The sequence below is a fragment of the Quercus robur genome, chromosome 3, assembly GCF_932294415.1.
Source record: "Quercus robur chromosome 3, dhQueRobu3.1, whole genome shotgun sequence".
In the NCBI taxonomy this organism is placed as follows: domain Eukaryota; kingdom Viridiplantae; phylum Streptophyta; class Magnoliopsida; order Fagales; family Fagaceae; genus Quercus; species Quercus robur.
Genome location: NC_065536.1, coordinates 23259135 through 23272904, shown reverse-complemented (window position 1 = coordinate 23272904; position 13770 = coordinate 23259135). Strand labels below are relative to the sequence as shown.

The 13770-nt window shown below is 36.7% G+C and overlaps 1 protein-coding gene across 1 annotated transcript; it reads left to right on the top strand.

The window, feature by feature from the left end:
- The first annotated feature begins 5721 nt into the window (after positions 1 to 5721).
- Positions 5722 to 6805, top strand: LOC126720065 (uncharacterized). Its single transcript, XM_050422525.1, has 2 exons — positions 5722 to 5910; positions 6342 to 6805. The coding sequence occupies exon 2, from the start codon at positions 6347 to 6349 to the stop codon at positions 6794 to 6796; it is 450 nt and encodes a 149-aa protein (XP_050278482.1). The 5' UTR covers positions 5722 to 5910; positions 6342 to 6346; the 3' UTR covers positions 6797 to 6805.
- Positions 6806 to 13770: the final 6965 nt, after the last annotated feature.

Below are 13770 nucleotides of genomic sequence, written 5' to 3'. Positions count from 1 at the left end.
ATTTGTCACATAATAAATATTAAGTTTTAGAAAAAGAGCAATGGGGAATTCTATCATTTAAAGTGCTACGTGATAAGAGATACTTACCATATGTTACCCGCTACACACGGACTCGTCAGAATTTAGGGAGTTGGAGAAGACACGCCAAACAACATATTTCTTTTATCAACTTTAAACCGCTAGAGCTTTACTGAACATACCTCTTAGCCCTCCAAACCACGACTCCCAAAGTTTCCCCAAAGAGACTTATGAGCTTGGGTTATAAGCTAAAGATGAGATGATGTACATCGGGTTTTGTTGTCATTTTGTGTAAATATGAGCTCTTGTTGAAGAAGCCGCTTGCCATAGGTGTAAGAGAAGTAATATGGGTCGTGAGCTTTGATTCATTACTTAAACCCAATCCATATGTTAATGTTGATAATGTCGTGGGGTTATGATCCTAATTGATAAAAAGGAAATGTGGACCATGAATCCTTTTCTTGAAGTAAGGATCTTGCGGGCCATGTGAGTCCAATCTATGTAGTTGAATGAGATATGAGCTTATTTTGGGTTTTAAATAGATTTACCCAAAAAATCAATAATATGTTGATGTGGCATGGGTTGCCAATGAAGTAATGCCACGTGGGCCGAAAAAACAGTCCTCAACACACCCTAAGCTAGGTGTCAGTCTTGGAGCCCTTGCTGGGAACTCTGTTGGGATCTCCTTGATGCCTTCCAAACCACATTTCCCTCAGTTTTCCCATTTGGGGTTCATGTGCTTGGTCCATGAACTAGAGAGTACACGTTTTTTTTTATAAAAATGAACTAATTTCAAGTTGTTTTAGGAGCTTTCAAGGCCTAGTCATGGCTGCTCGTAATTCTTGACCGAATGGGCTAGAGAAGAAAGAAGGGACAGCTGGCTGAAACTTCCTAGCTTTTTGTCATGTCATTTTCAGCTTTATGTCACATGAGAAATGACGGAATTTTAACTTGTGAAGGAAGGGTTTAACCCCTAATAGACACCTGTCCTCCTCTAATCTGATTGGACAAGTTAGAACTTGATGGCAATGGGCTCCAGCTATTAAGTTGTGCTGAAATTTGGTTGGTTAGCTCATTGAGCTTCAGTTGCTGGGATTTGTGTATAGGCTGGGCTAGCTCAACTAGACTTTATAGTTGAGCTTCTTTAGGCTTAGTTATCCCTACAAAATGAAGAGTTTTGACATGGGTTATATACATGGGCTTTTATAAATTTTGTAAGAGAGGTGTTTCTTAAGGGATGAGTAATTATATTTCCTATGAATGAGGGATTTAGTATATGTAAAACAAGTGTCAAAATAATATTTGAGTTTTGTAAATATGTACCAAAATAGCATTTGGGCTTTATGAAATAATCACCAAAATAAAATTTGGGCTTTATAAGATAGTTGCCAAAATAGTATTTGGGTTTTGTGAAATAAATGCCAAATTAGTATTTGGGCTTTGTAAAATAGGTGCCAAAATAATATTTGGGCTTTGTAAAATAATGCCAAAATAAGTATTTGGGCTTTGTAAAATAAGTGCCAGATTAGTATTTGGGTTTCGTAAAATAAGTGCCAAATTAGTATTTGGGCTTCATAAAATAGTGCCAAATTAGTATTTGGGCTTTGTAAAATAGTGTCAAATTAGTATTTGGGGTTCGTAAGATTTTGTAAAAATATTGTCGTGTAGCAACGGGCTTTTAATAGGTTCTGTGTAGCAAAGGACTTTTAATAGGTGTCGTGTAGCAACGGGCTTTTAATAGGTGCCGTGTAGCAATGGGCTTTAGAGGTGCCGTGTAGCAATGGGCTTTAGAGGTGCCGTGTAGCAACAGGCTTTTAATAGGTGCCGTGTAGCAACAAGCTTTAGAGGTGCCATGTAGCAACGGGCTTTCAATAGGTGTTGTGTAGCAATGGGCTTTAAGAGGTGCCGTGTAGTGTAGCAACAGGCTTTAAGAGATGCCATGTAGTGTAGCAACGGGCTTTTAATAGGTGCTGTGTAGCAACGAGCTTTTAATAGGTGCTATGTAGTAACGGGCTTTAAGAGGTGTCGTGTAGCAACAGGCTTTAAGATGTGCTGTATGGCAACGAGCTTTAGAGATGCTGTGTAGCAACGGGCTTTTAATTGATGCCGTGTAGCAACAAGCTTTTAGAGGTTTTTGTTGGGCTTTTTGGATTTTGCCCATATGTTAAATGATTTTGGGCTTTTTGGTGGAGGAAGTATAATTTTGTGGCCCAATTTTGGTAGTAATGTGATGAGTATTTTTTGTGAAAACCCAAGTTGGATAATACATGGGATATAATGGGTAATATTTGTGAGTGGGTCCTAGGTAATTTATGAGGCTTATATAGAGAATATTTGTGAGAGCTCAATAACATGAAGAATATTTGAGTAACATGTGGGAAATATTTATGTGGGCTTAAAATAGTTTATGGACTTATGTGGATATTTTTGTGAGTAGGCTAATGAAATTAAGGCTTGAAAATTTGTACCTCAACACTATGCTATTTCTTTTAGCCCCAAATTAGGCTTTGATAAATACCATTTGTCCTAAAATCTATGTTGATAAGAAATGATGAATTTAATTATTTAACTTTTTTTTTTTTTTTTTTAAGATTCGTTTTTTATTTTGTAATTGGTTGTGAGATTGTTTTTTACAGCATTTTGTGTTGCTTGTGTGGGTGTCATTAATTTTGGTGTCTGCAGCTAGCTTGTTATTTTGTGTAAACTTGTATAATATTTTTCCACTTTAATTTGCTCTTTAGCTAATGAATAAAACTCTCATTCATGCTTTCATTCCCTGTAAACATATCTGTTACTGCAAGTACATACAAGCATCAGCTAATAAAGATGCAGCAGAGTTGATATTATCAAAGTCATTCTCATTTGGTATCTCAGTCCTTTTAAGAAACCTATATTTATTGATAATATAAATGAAGAGAACCTTACAACATATATTATCTTTTCTATATTCTTGGATAACAAAAGACTGAAAAGAGAAACATTTTTGCTTTGTTGCTCAAAAAATATCAAAAAGAAGACAAAATTTGGAACTTAACAACAAGGCTTGAACTTCCATATTTTGTTTTACCTTTGTCAATCTTCTTTGCGGCCAAATGGGTAAAAAAAAAAAAAAAAACACAAAAGGATAAAAGAGATTGAGCCAAGAACCATGAATTGCTGAGAGGTAACACTCCTTAAACTCATCACTTTGTTTTGAAATGAAACAAAACAAAGAATGAAGAAAAATGTGTGTGAACTGTGAAAGCCAAGGATTAGACTTGCCGAGAAGTTGCATTTCTTCAACTCAACCTCTTTGTCTTGTATGACTTATAGTAGTCATGAGCAATGGCCAAAAGATTAGGCTTGCATCGAAGAGTGAAACCTTGATCATAGTCCAACCTCCTAACTCTTCCTCTAAACTTCGAAAGCAACATGATCATTTCCTCCTGTTCAAAAGTTGAAACAGAAAAATTCTACTATATATGAGTTTCAAAGAAGAAGAAAGCAAAATATAAGAAGAAGAAGAAATAATAAAATAATAAAATAATAATAGTTAATTTGTTTGAGTGTTTATTTTTTATTTTTTAAAGTGAGATTAGATGAACCCAACTCATCATAAATGGGTTCATAACCATTGAGACAAACTTGAAAAATATAAATAAATACAAAAAGAGAAGAATATATAACTTTTGCAACCGCCAAATCTTTCAAGTCGTTCTTAAAACAATAATGAAGAACTCTCGATCTTTCTCAAAGAAAGGAAATTTTGATAAACATTAATACCGCTGACCTAGGAAGTATGGGCATGGATTCGGGTTTGGGTGCGAGGGTGGATAAGGTGCGGCAACTTGGCAATTTTTGAAAAAGTAAGGTGTGAGTGCAATAGGATACGTGTATTAATAAATTATTAAATATATTTTTATTTATATTTTCTATATATTGCTAAGCATATTTTTTTTCATATAATTGTAAACAGATACAATTTTAAGAACAATAGTAGATAAAAAAACCTTTGGGATCAATTTAATATTTATAACTAATATTTAGGGGGTAAATTTAGCAAAATAATATTATTTTTTAATGATAAGTAATTATTTAAATTGATACAATTACTAAATTATTTGGCTATTATTAAACTAAATGATATAAATTGTTGAATTTAATATAGTGTTTTTAAAAAATCGTAATAAAGATATTCAAATTTGGGGGTTTTATTATAAATAAACTAATGTGTCGCATTGCTTTATTAATATCACATTCCAAGGCTCTATTTGAAAGTCTACACATCTCCATGTCATCATCTTCTTCTTCTTCTTCTTCTTCTTCTTCTTTCCTCACAAATCATTTGGTAGCAAATCTTTCTTCTTCTTCTTCCCTTTTTTTTTCCTCACAAATCTTTTGGTAGCAGATCTTTCTTCTTCCTCTTCCTCTTCTTATTGGACCGAATTGGGCCTATTTCGGCTAGTTTCTTGACCAGCTTTGGTGGGTTTCGGCGGATTTCAGTGAATTTTGGCCAGATTCGGCCCAAATTGGCACAGAATTGGACTAAATCAGCGACGAAAAAAAAAGTGGCGAATCAGTGTTTCGAAACGAGTCGAGTGCTGGTGCAGCGGCTCTGGAGCCACACCTATGCTTCCTAGCCGCTAACTAAACATAGTTAGGTCAGTGGCTCTTTGTCCACGCGAATATCTCAAAAATGAAACTAGTTTGTCCAATGCCCTTTGAGGTTTGTCTATAGCCGCTTGTTTTACATTCTTACCTGCCTTTACAATACTTCAAAAATTATTACCCTTTGTTTGGTGAGGGTGATAGAAAATTGTAAAGGAGAAAAAAGCAATGTAAGAATTATAAAATAATGGAGGAAAAGAAGTTATTGTTATTTTTCCTTATAAATATTTGGTTTTGGAATCTCGTAACAAAATTTGAACTATACCCTTTATATTATTGAATATTTTACTAGAAAAAATCACATCACATATGCATGTTATCTTTTCTTTTTCCTTTATTTTAAGAGGATTGAAAATATGAATTTAGAAAGAAAATGTTAAAATATATTAAAATATTATCATAAATATGTAGCTAAAAAATATATTAAGTTATTATAAAAAAAATGTGTACATCTACAAGTTATCAAAGTATGTAATACCATGGGTTATCATGGATTTAAGTTTACTATACTTAACATAATATAGCTATTTGAGGCTTTCTATTGTAAATGTAGCCTCTCTCTCTCTCTCTCTCTCTTGCTTTCTCTCTCTATGTCATCCTTTTTATTTTTCTCTCTCTATTTTAGTATGGTATACGAATACTTGGTTTTGAGTTCAAATTATATCTCCATTTTACCTCTCGCTTAAAAAGTTAAAAATCTTATGTGTTGGGCCTTATATATTAAAGGGAAGTTTAGACCTACACATAATGGAGGGCCAAAATGGGCAAATGCCCTTTTTTCGGAAATTAAACATCTTTGTGCCCTCATTCTGAAACTAAATAGGGAAATGCCCCTCTTTTATAACTCGATAATCCTAAAATCGAGTTATATGAAATACTCGATACTCCAATGATCGAGTTATACACAGGTTTTTCCCGCACTGCTGGCATTTTTTTTTTTTGAGTCTCTACATAACTCGATTATATAAAAATCGAGTTAGTTATACTGTTATAAACCCTGATTTCGTACTGTCTTTGTGTCAGGTGGAGTGTTTCAATGTAACTCGATTTCTGTAATATCGAGTTATAAAGTATACTTGATATCCGTAAAGTCGAGTTATTCTCTTATAATTTCTGCACACCTTCTCCCACTCAGTGTGCCTTGCTCTCTGCTGAACTGAGGACTTTCTGCTGAACTGAGTTGGAACTCCTCCACGGATCAACAGCGGCTTTCTTCAAACTCAATTGAAATTTGTATCACCTCAGGTAAAAAATTCACATCACAATTTTAGGGCAATGTTATTTTCATTTGATATTGTACTAAATTTTGATTTTTTTAGGTTGAATGAATGTGAAGTAAGTACATTGGTGTGATTTTGGTTATTTGTTGTAGTAAACGTTGGTGAGAAGAGAATGAAATAATTTCTTTACTATAGCAACATTTTGTATTGCACATAATCATAATTGGTCAGACATTTACAACAACATTTAGTGTTGAAGACAATGTGTAGACATCACCAACAATGTCTATTGTTTATGGTCAAATATTGGTGTTAGTGTTAGTATTTCATTTTTAGCATGCAATAGTACACAATTTTATGAATGTCTTTGCTGTGTACCATTCTATGCAGGATTACATTATTTAGCAACAGTTGATACACACTGTTAACTTGATCATTTGGTGTTATTGTATTCAGTGTCAATGTCTGGTTCTGGCAACCCACAACTCTATAGGCCTCATGATGTGTTCACTGCTATGGGTCGTTGTTGGGTATTGGAAGATGAGTTCAACTATCCAATCAATCTGAATTTGCGAAATAGTGCTTACGTTCACAATACCATGAGACAGGAGTGGGCTTGGTTATTTCGTGAACAACAAATGTTTTATGATGAGTTGGTTGGTTTTAAGTTGCCAGTGCCTCGGCGACTCGCATCACAAATGCCCAGAGATAGCATCGACGAACTTCGTAAAGCATTGAACCGCATAAGAGAAGAAAATAATCGAATGAAGATACGTCTTAATCGATATCGGACCCAAGTCGAGATTCGAGAGTCAGAGCAGGAAGGGTGGTACGAGCATGCACAGTTCATGCAATCACTTCTTGCTGATCCCATTTATCAGTCAGACGTGGAGATGTCAGATAAAGAGTAATCGTGTCGTGTTGTGTCGTGGTGTAATTAGATTTTGTTGGAGAACTATTTTGCTTAACTATGTGTTATATGTATGGTTGCATTTGTACTATGTAAACCTTATTATTGATTATGAGAAGCATGCACGTTATTCGTAATGTAGATTATTCTCACATAAGTCATAAAAGTCAAATATTCTCACACATGATGTATTTCAATAAGCACGTACGACATAACACAGAAAACATAAAATAACTTACACTAACATTATTAACTTAACCATAGACATAACACACACACACACACACACACCACAGTGGCATTCATTCTGATAGGTAGTCCTCGTAGTTGAGGACATTGTTACGTTCTGCCGGAGTGAGTTGCCTGTTTGTTGCAACGGCTTGCTCCTCCGCCAATTGTAGCATATGATACCTGGACCTACGAAGTATCATAAGATTGTTCTCTTTTTTTATTTTCGTCACTGCACGCTCATATTGGTGCATGTTTTGTCGTGGCAGTGTGAGCGAGCTACGCTCGACAAGAGGCGCTCCAATTTGCAGGAGATCATTGTGCAGAGCGTTGGACTCATTCACGCGAAAGTCCCATTCCTGTTGCAATCCGGCATAGTATTCCCTCTCGTCAGAATCTCTTTGCGTTCTATAGTTATTTGGAAAACGAGGTAGCATCCAATTACGCATTGACATTGGAAAATGTGACTTTAGATCGGTATGTGTAGAAGTTTTGCAAGGGTAGATGTATGTAAATGGGACTTCGGTATGTGTAGATGTTTTGCAAGGGTAGATGTAAATGGGACTTTATATAGGGGTTTTGCAAGGGCAAGTATTCAGGTGGATGTGAGTATAAGTATTCACGTGAATAAAGATGATATGAGTTGACAGTATATTGTTCAGTGGCGTCTGTTGGTGCATGTGATTCGTTGAGGTAGCTGTTTCATATGGCTATAGCTTGTGCTACAGTAGCGGGCTGGTGATGTGTACTGCAAAAGAGGTTGCGTATTTATTCACGTGAAAACTATTCAACATTGATGTGCTTCATCTGACATGATTTGACGAGACAATGTTGAGCTGTGTTAAATGTATCATAAACTTCTCAGGGATGCTATAGGTACATCCTTTAAAAATGCTGCATTGCAAAAGAATGCATAGCTGTGTATTGATGTGCGTGTAGGTGATATGACTGGATAGGGTTCAACAGTGCAAAGCTATTGAGCAGCACTACGAACATCAATGTAGCAATAGGACCAATAACACTCGAAATTGATGCACAAAATTTTCTGCGTTGCTATGTGTATTGACGTGAGTGTGGATGGGTACTTCTGGTCAGGGTTCAACAATACTAAGCTATCCACCGTAGCTACATTCATTGCTCCCTATGGTGGAATTTGGCAAGTGTGATTGAAGAAAACTGATAACAACATTAGGTTTTGTAATGGTTGGCAGGATTTTGCTAAATACCATTCTATCTGTTATGGTTATTTTTTAGTCTTCAGATATGAAGGAAATTCAAGCTTCCATATTGTTATATTTGATAAGACTGCCATTGAGATTCAATATCCACGTAGGAAGAATTGTAAATTGGAAGATCATCAGGTAAAAATATCAAAAACTTAGATGAAGATGATACAAACATTTCTTCCTTAATGTACAAACCCATAAAACATGAAGTCAGAGAAAAGTTTGTTCTTAAAAAATTACAGATTATGTCCAGAGGAAGAGAGAGAGAGCAATCCAAGCAGCCAAAAAATTGAAGCCTAAAAATCCTTCTTTCATGGGTATCTCGTGGCCACATAATATGGTGAGCCTTTATACATAATGTGATTATGATGTTCTCTTAAATATGGCTTGGAAACATATATGGGAAGCAAGTACATTATTGGGAAGCAATTTGTCACACATCAATGTCTTGTGCTATTACCCTCCATCAAAACATATTAAGCAATGAGATTCGGGGAAGGCTGGGTTGCATTTTCGAAAGACAATAATTTAGAAAAAGGAGATGTCACTGCCAATGAGGTGATCGAAAGGACTCCTGTTGTGATTAGTGTCTCAATATTTCACTTGGTTGACCATCAGAGTTTGGACAAGGATAACCTATTTAAAATTTAAACTAGTGATGTTTATGCTTATATTTAATTAGGGACTTTGATCACTACTATGGTTTATTTCTCTGACCAGTTTGGTATGTCTTGTTCAAAACTATTCAGAATTCCTGTGCTTCATCTGACATGACTTGTTGAGACAGTACTGAGCTGTGTTCAATGTATCATAAACTTTTCAGCCATGCCCTGCATCCTTGAAAACGGTGCATTGCAAAAGAAGGCATATCTGTGTATTGACTGGACAGGGTTGAACAGTGCGAAGCTGTTAAGCAGCACATGTAGCACTACGAACAACATCTGTGTACCAATGGTGGACAGCTCACATCTAAAATTGATGCATAGCTAATTCAGGGATGCTCTGCCTCTTCGAAAACGGTGCATTGCAAAGGGTTGCACATATGTGTATTCACGTGAGTGGGGATGGGTACGTGTGGTCAGGGTTCAATAGTTTCGAGATGTTAAGTATCACATGCAGAACTACATCAATCAAGTGTAGCAATGATGGACAGCTTACCCCCAAAAATTTGCTTACACTTTTGAAGGGTCCTCTGCATCCTTGAAAATAGTGCATTGCAAAATGTTGCATATCTGTTAATTCACGTGAGCATGGATGATATGACTGGACAGGGTTCAATAGTGTCGAGTTGTTGAGAAGCACATGCAGAACTGCGAACATGACTTCGCCGAACAGTGCCGAGCTGTGTTAGCCTTTTCCAACCTCACTTGCCAAATGCTAGTATTACGAGCAGTGAGTGTAGCAACAGTAGAGAGTTTTATCCCCCTGTTTCCCTACAAACTTTTCAGGGAGTCTTTGCAGGTAGAAAATGTAGTTACATTTTCTCAACATCAATGTAAAATTACATGAAGAAAACTATGCTTCCAAGTTTTACATAAATGGCTTCCGATCATCACAATTGCAATATTAGGGAGCTTTCAAGCAATGCTACAACAAACCAATAACTTGAATGAAACATTTGAAAGGCTGATCAGGCTTTTAGGCCTTTACTCTATTTTTAAGCAAACCAAATATCGTTGTGAGAGTGTGTTGGGTGAGCCATATGGATTTTCAGTCAGTGAGTGGTTAGTCTGGTTTGGACGAGTCTTTATGTAATGTATCTATATAAAGTAGGACACTATTACAACTAAGATACACAGATACGTGCATATTATATCATGACTCAAACAACTCATATAAAAGAATTATTCGAATTATTGAATCATATGCGCGGTTGGTCTATGTGGTTTGGATCAGTCTGTATGTATTGAATCTATTAAATTTTCCTACAAGTAATGTGCAATAAATATAATTTGGAGGCATTTCACTTCCTAAGGTTTTCCCTACATTACAAAGCAAAGGACATTGTTCGTCCATGACCCACATTACTTGAATGTAGCAACAAAGAACACGTATGAAAAAAATGAGAAAATGATTTCACATAAACTTAGCCAAAAGTAATAAACAGTTAATCTTTAGAGTTGCAAAAGTTGAACATACATAATAATCATTTGTCACACATTAACAATAACATCATGTATTGCACATAATGTGTAGACATTAACAACAACGTCTAATGTTCGTAGGTAGAAATTTTTGAAAATCATCATTGCTTGAATCTGAGAAGTCTGAAATATCTGTTTCATCATCTAACGCAGTAATTTCATTAATAAACTTCATGGCTCGCTCTTGCGCCTTCCCCTTTAGATGCTTCCTAGCTTTTTGGATTGCGTGAAAACGGTCTAGTCGCCTTTGCATTTGATTGTTCTCTTGTTCAAGACGAGCAAGTATGTTGGCAGGTTCATCTCTAGGTAACTCGGCAGAGCATGCCTTAGGAACTCGTAACCCGTGCCATCGACAATACACCTCTAACTCACACCTCTTCTCGTATAGGGTTGACCATGGTGGTTCTGCTATAGTGAACTCTGTTGCGGTGGTATCTGTACTTAGTTTTGTAGGTTTGCCGACCATGAGCGTCGTACAGAATTATGAAATAAATGTTATTTACACACAGACTTGGATCTACTTGATATTATATAGAATCACATAATAACATAAAAAATTCTTAGACCATTACATCCATTTCAATAATACTAATGATAGTAACAATGGGCATGAAACTAACCATCATATTAATATATCAAATTACTTTCAACGGATACCATGTTCTTCAAATTGCCACTAAAATAAAAAAATATAGAACTGTCATACAATTCTCCAAATATGTTATAGCAACCACGAATTGAAAATCGTCCCCCCCTTGGGTACAATACCCAATGGGAATCATCAAGAGTCAGATGGTGTAGAAGGTGGAACAAGACGTCTATAGTGAGCTAAGTCCGCTCGCATAGCTCCAACCTCGGCAAGAAGACCATGTAGAAGCTGACCATGGGCTGCCTGAGTCGTCATAATGGTCTCCATCATAGCATGAAGAGAGGGAGGAAGAGGGCATGTATGCGCTGCATCAACAGTGTCAACATCTATCTCATCATCACCATCCTCGGCAACAACAGATGTGGGATCCCCATGCATGTCCTCATCTTGAACATCTCCAGTAGTAGACCGTACTCGTGGTCTGTTGGATGGACCAACACTGAGGTCGACAACCTTCTTTTGGGCAGTTCGCTGTTTTAGAAATTTGGCTCCTATAGGGGCTTGGATGTGAACCAACTCGTGGGAAGGAAAGTTCTTTAATCCTAAATATTTGAGGACCCTATGGATGAGAACTGGGAAAAACAAAGCATACCTCTTATACTTGCTCCTACGCACCTTGACAATGGTTTCGATGAAAAGGGAAGGAAAACAAATGGAACTATTGGTGACAAGGGCGTAAAGCAAGATACACCTGTCTACAGGGATTGTATGGATATGAGAGATAGGGAAAATGTTGTGACAAGCTATCCTAAAGAAGATATAATTAAGCTCAGTCAACTCACTTGAGCTAATACTTCGGCCAGAATCCCGATTGTTTGATCGTCCACAAAGAACATCCATAACATCATCAATACGAGGAGACATAGAGTTTGGATAAGTAGGTGTACAAATTATAGGTACATCAAGGGCTTTAGATACGTGCTCCCTAGTTATTGTAAACGGTACACCACGTATGGACGATGCCACCTTGTGACCACCAAGATCCTCATGCACCGATAGATTCGAATAGAATTCTCTAATCAAGTCAGCTGGAGGGGGTTGTATGTTTGTACATAGGGACAGCCAATGCCTAGACTGTAGATTCTCACGAACAAAAGGATGCAGTTCCTGTAAATTGATTTGCCTTTCTCCCCAAATATGCCTACGCTTAATCAAGGTTTCAAAGGTTTGCTCATTTTCTGGCGTGAGGAACCTTAATTGATCAAACACCACTTCAGGTTCGGATGCAGCTTTGCATTTTCCCCTCTTAGTCCTCTTCGGACCCATAACTAATCGATGGTCAGTAGTGCAAACACGATCAGCTCACACAAAAACAGAACCAAAATGAAGTTTGAAGCAAAGAACAAAAATTGAAGAGTAACCAGCTACCATGTGTAGAAAATCATGCACACAATATACTGTCTAGAGCAGTTTACAACGACACAATGAAAACCAAATATTCTTATTCACGGGTTGTTTAGTTGGTGCAATAATTGTAATGCATTTTGGTGCGAGTCAATAATTTGAAGTTAGAGACCTAGAGTATATAACAGAAGTCTTATCATATAGGAAACATACAAGTGGATTTAGGAACTGACATATATCATACCATCGTAGCTACATGTAGTAAGTTTCACCAGCTTCTACAAAAAACAGAAAATAAATTGCACAATGTACAGTTCAGACATACAACCAGCATATATCTATACCACACACATATGGAGCCACTGGCAAGTTCATTTTGTGGAAGGAAGACAACCTATGACATAGGCAACCTTACTAACAACAATGCATTTGAAACTTACTAACACCCAATTTCATCACAATCTTCATAGACATAGACATAGAAGTGTGAAGCATCAAAATGCAAAATTTGAGAATAATGCACCAACAATGTGTAATTTCAAAGACAGCAACCGTTAAAAGAGTCTTACTATGTAAAATCCTCGACGAATTTGCGCGGGAAATTGTGGGTTCTAGCCGGATGAAGCGAGAGCAATCGAAGATGTAATTTCGGACAGCTGCAAGTTCTGCAGAACTGGGGAAGAGTTAATAAAAATGGGTAATAGATTGTAATGTCCATATAACTCGATTTTCTGGAAATCGAGTTACATGCAATCAAATTTTCAGCACAAGGGCTTGCACATAAACCGACTGTCCGTAAATCGAGTTATGTGTAGCACAAATAACAAGAATCCAGTTAATGGTGGAACGGCTTTCTCATAACTCGATGTTGCAGACAACGAGTTAATTTCAAATAACTCGATTATACATAACTCGAGTTATTTTCCTGGGCCCCCAGATATTTGGACTGGTCCAGATGCAGTCCAAGACGAATCGAAGTTTAAAGGTAGGCCTGCCACAATACTCGATTCTACTTGAATCGAGTTCTGTGCAGTGGACACTCACAAGAATTCAAATTCCTCGAGATGTGGAAAATCGAGTTACGTTGTACACATGCACCCACCCAGCCCATATATTTGGACTGGTCCAGATGCAGTCCAAGAGGAATCCAACTGTATATGGCTACCTCGCACAAAACCGAACTCCGATAAAATCGAGTTATTTGCAGTAGAATATCTCAAGAATGCAATTTCTGTGTGTAATGGCTTGCATATAAATTGATACATCATAAAGCGAGTTATTTGCAAAGTTACTCAATTTTGTAGAACTTGAGTTATTTTCACTGGTCTCCCTTAATGTAAAAAATTGTGGGGAAATGTTGTATTTTGATAATGTGTCTGTGATT

Bases quoted from the DNA above. Each gene is read 5' to 3' on its own strand.
- LOC126720065 (XM_050422525.1), top strand. From the start codon at position 6,347: ATGTCTGGTTCTGGCAACCCACAACTCTATAGGCCTCATGATGTGTTC.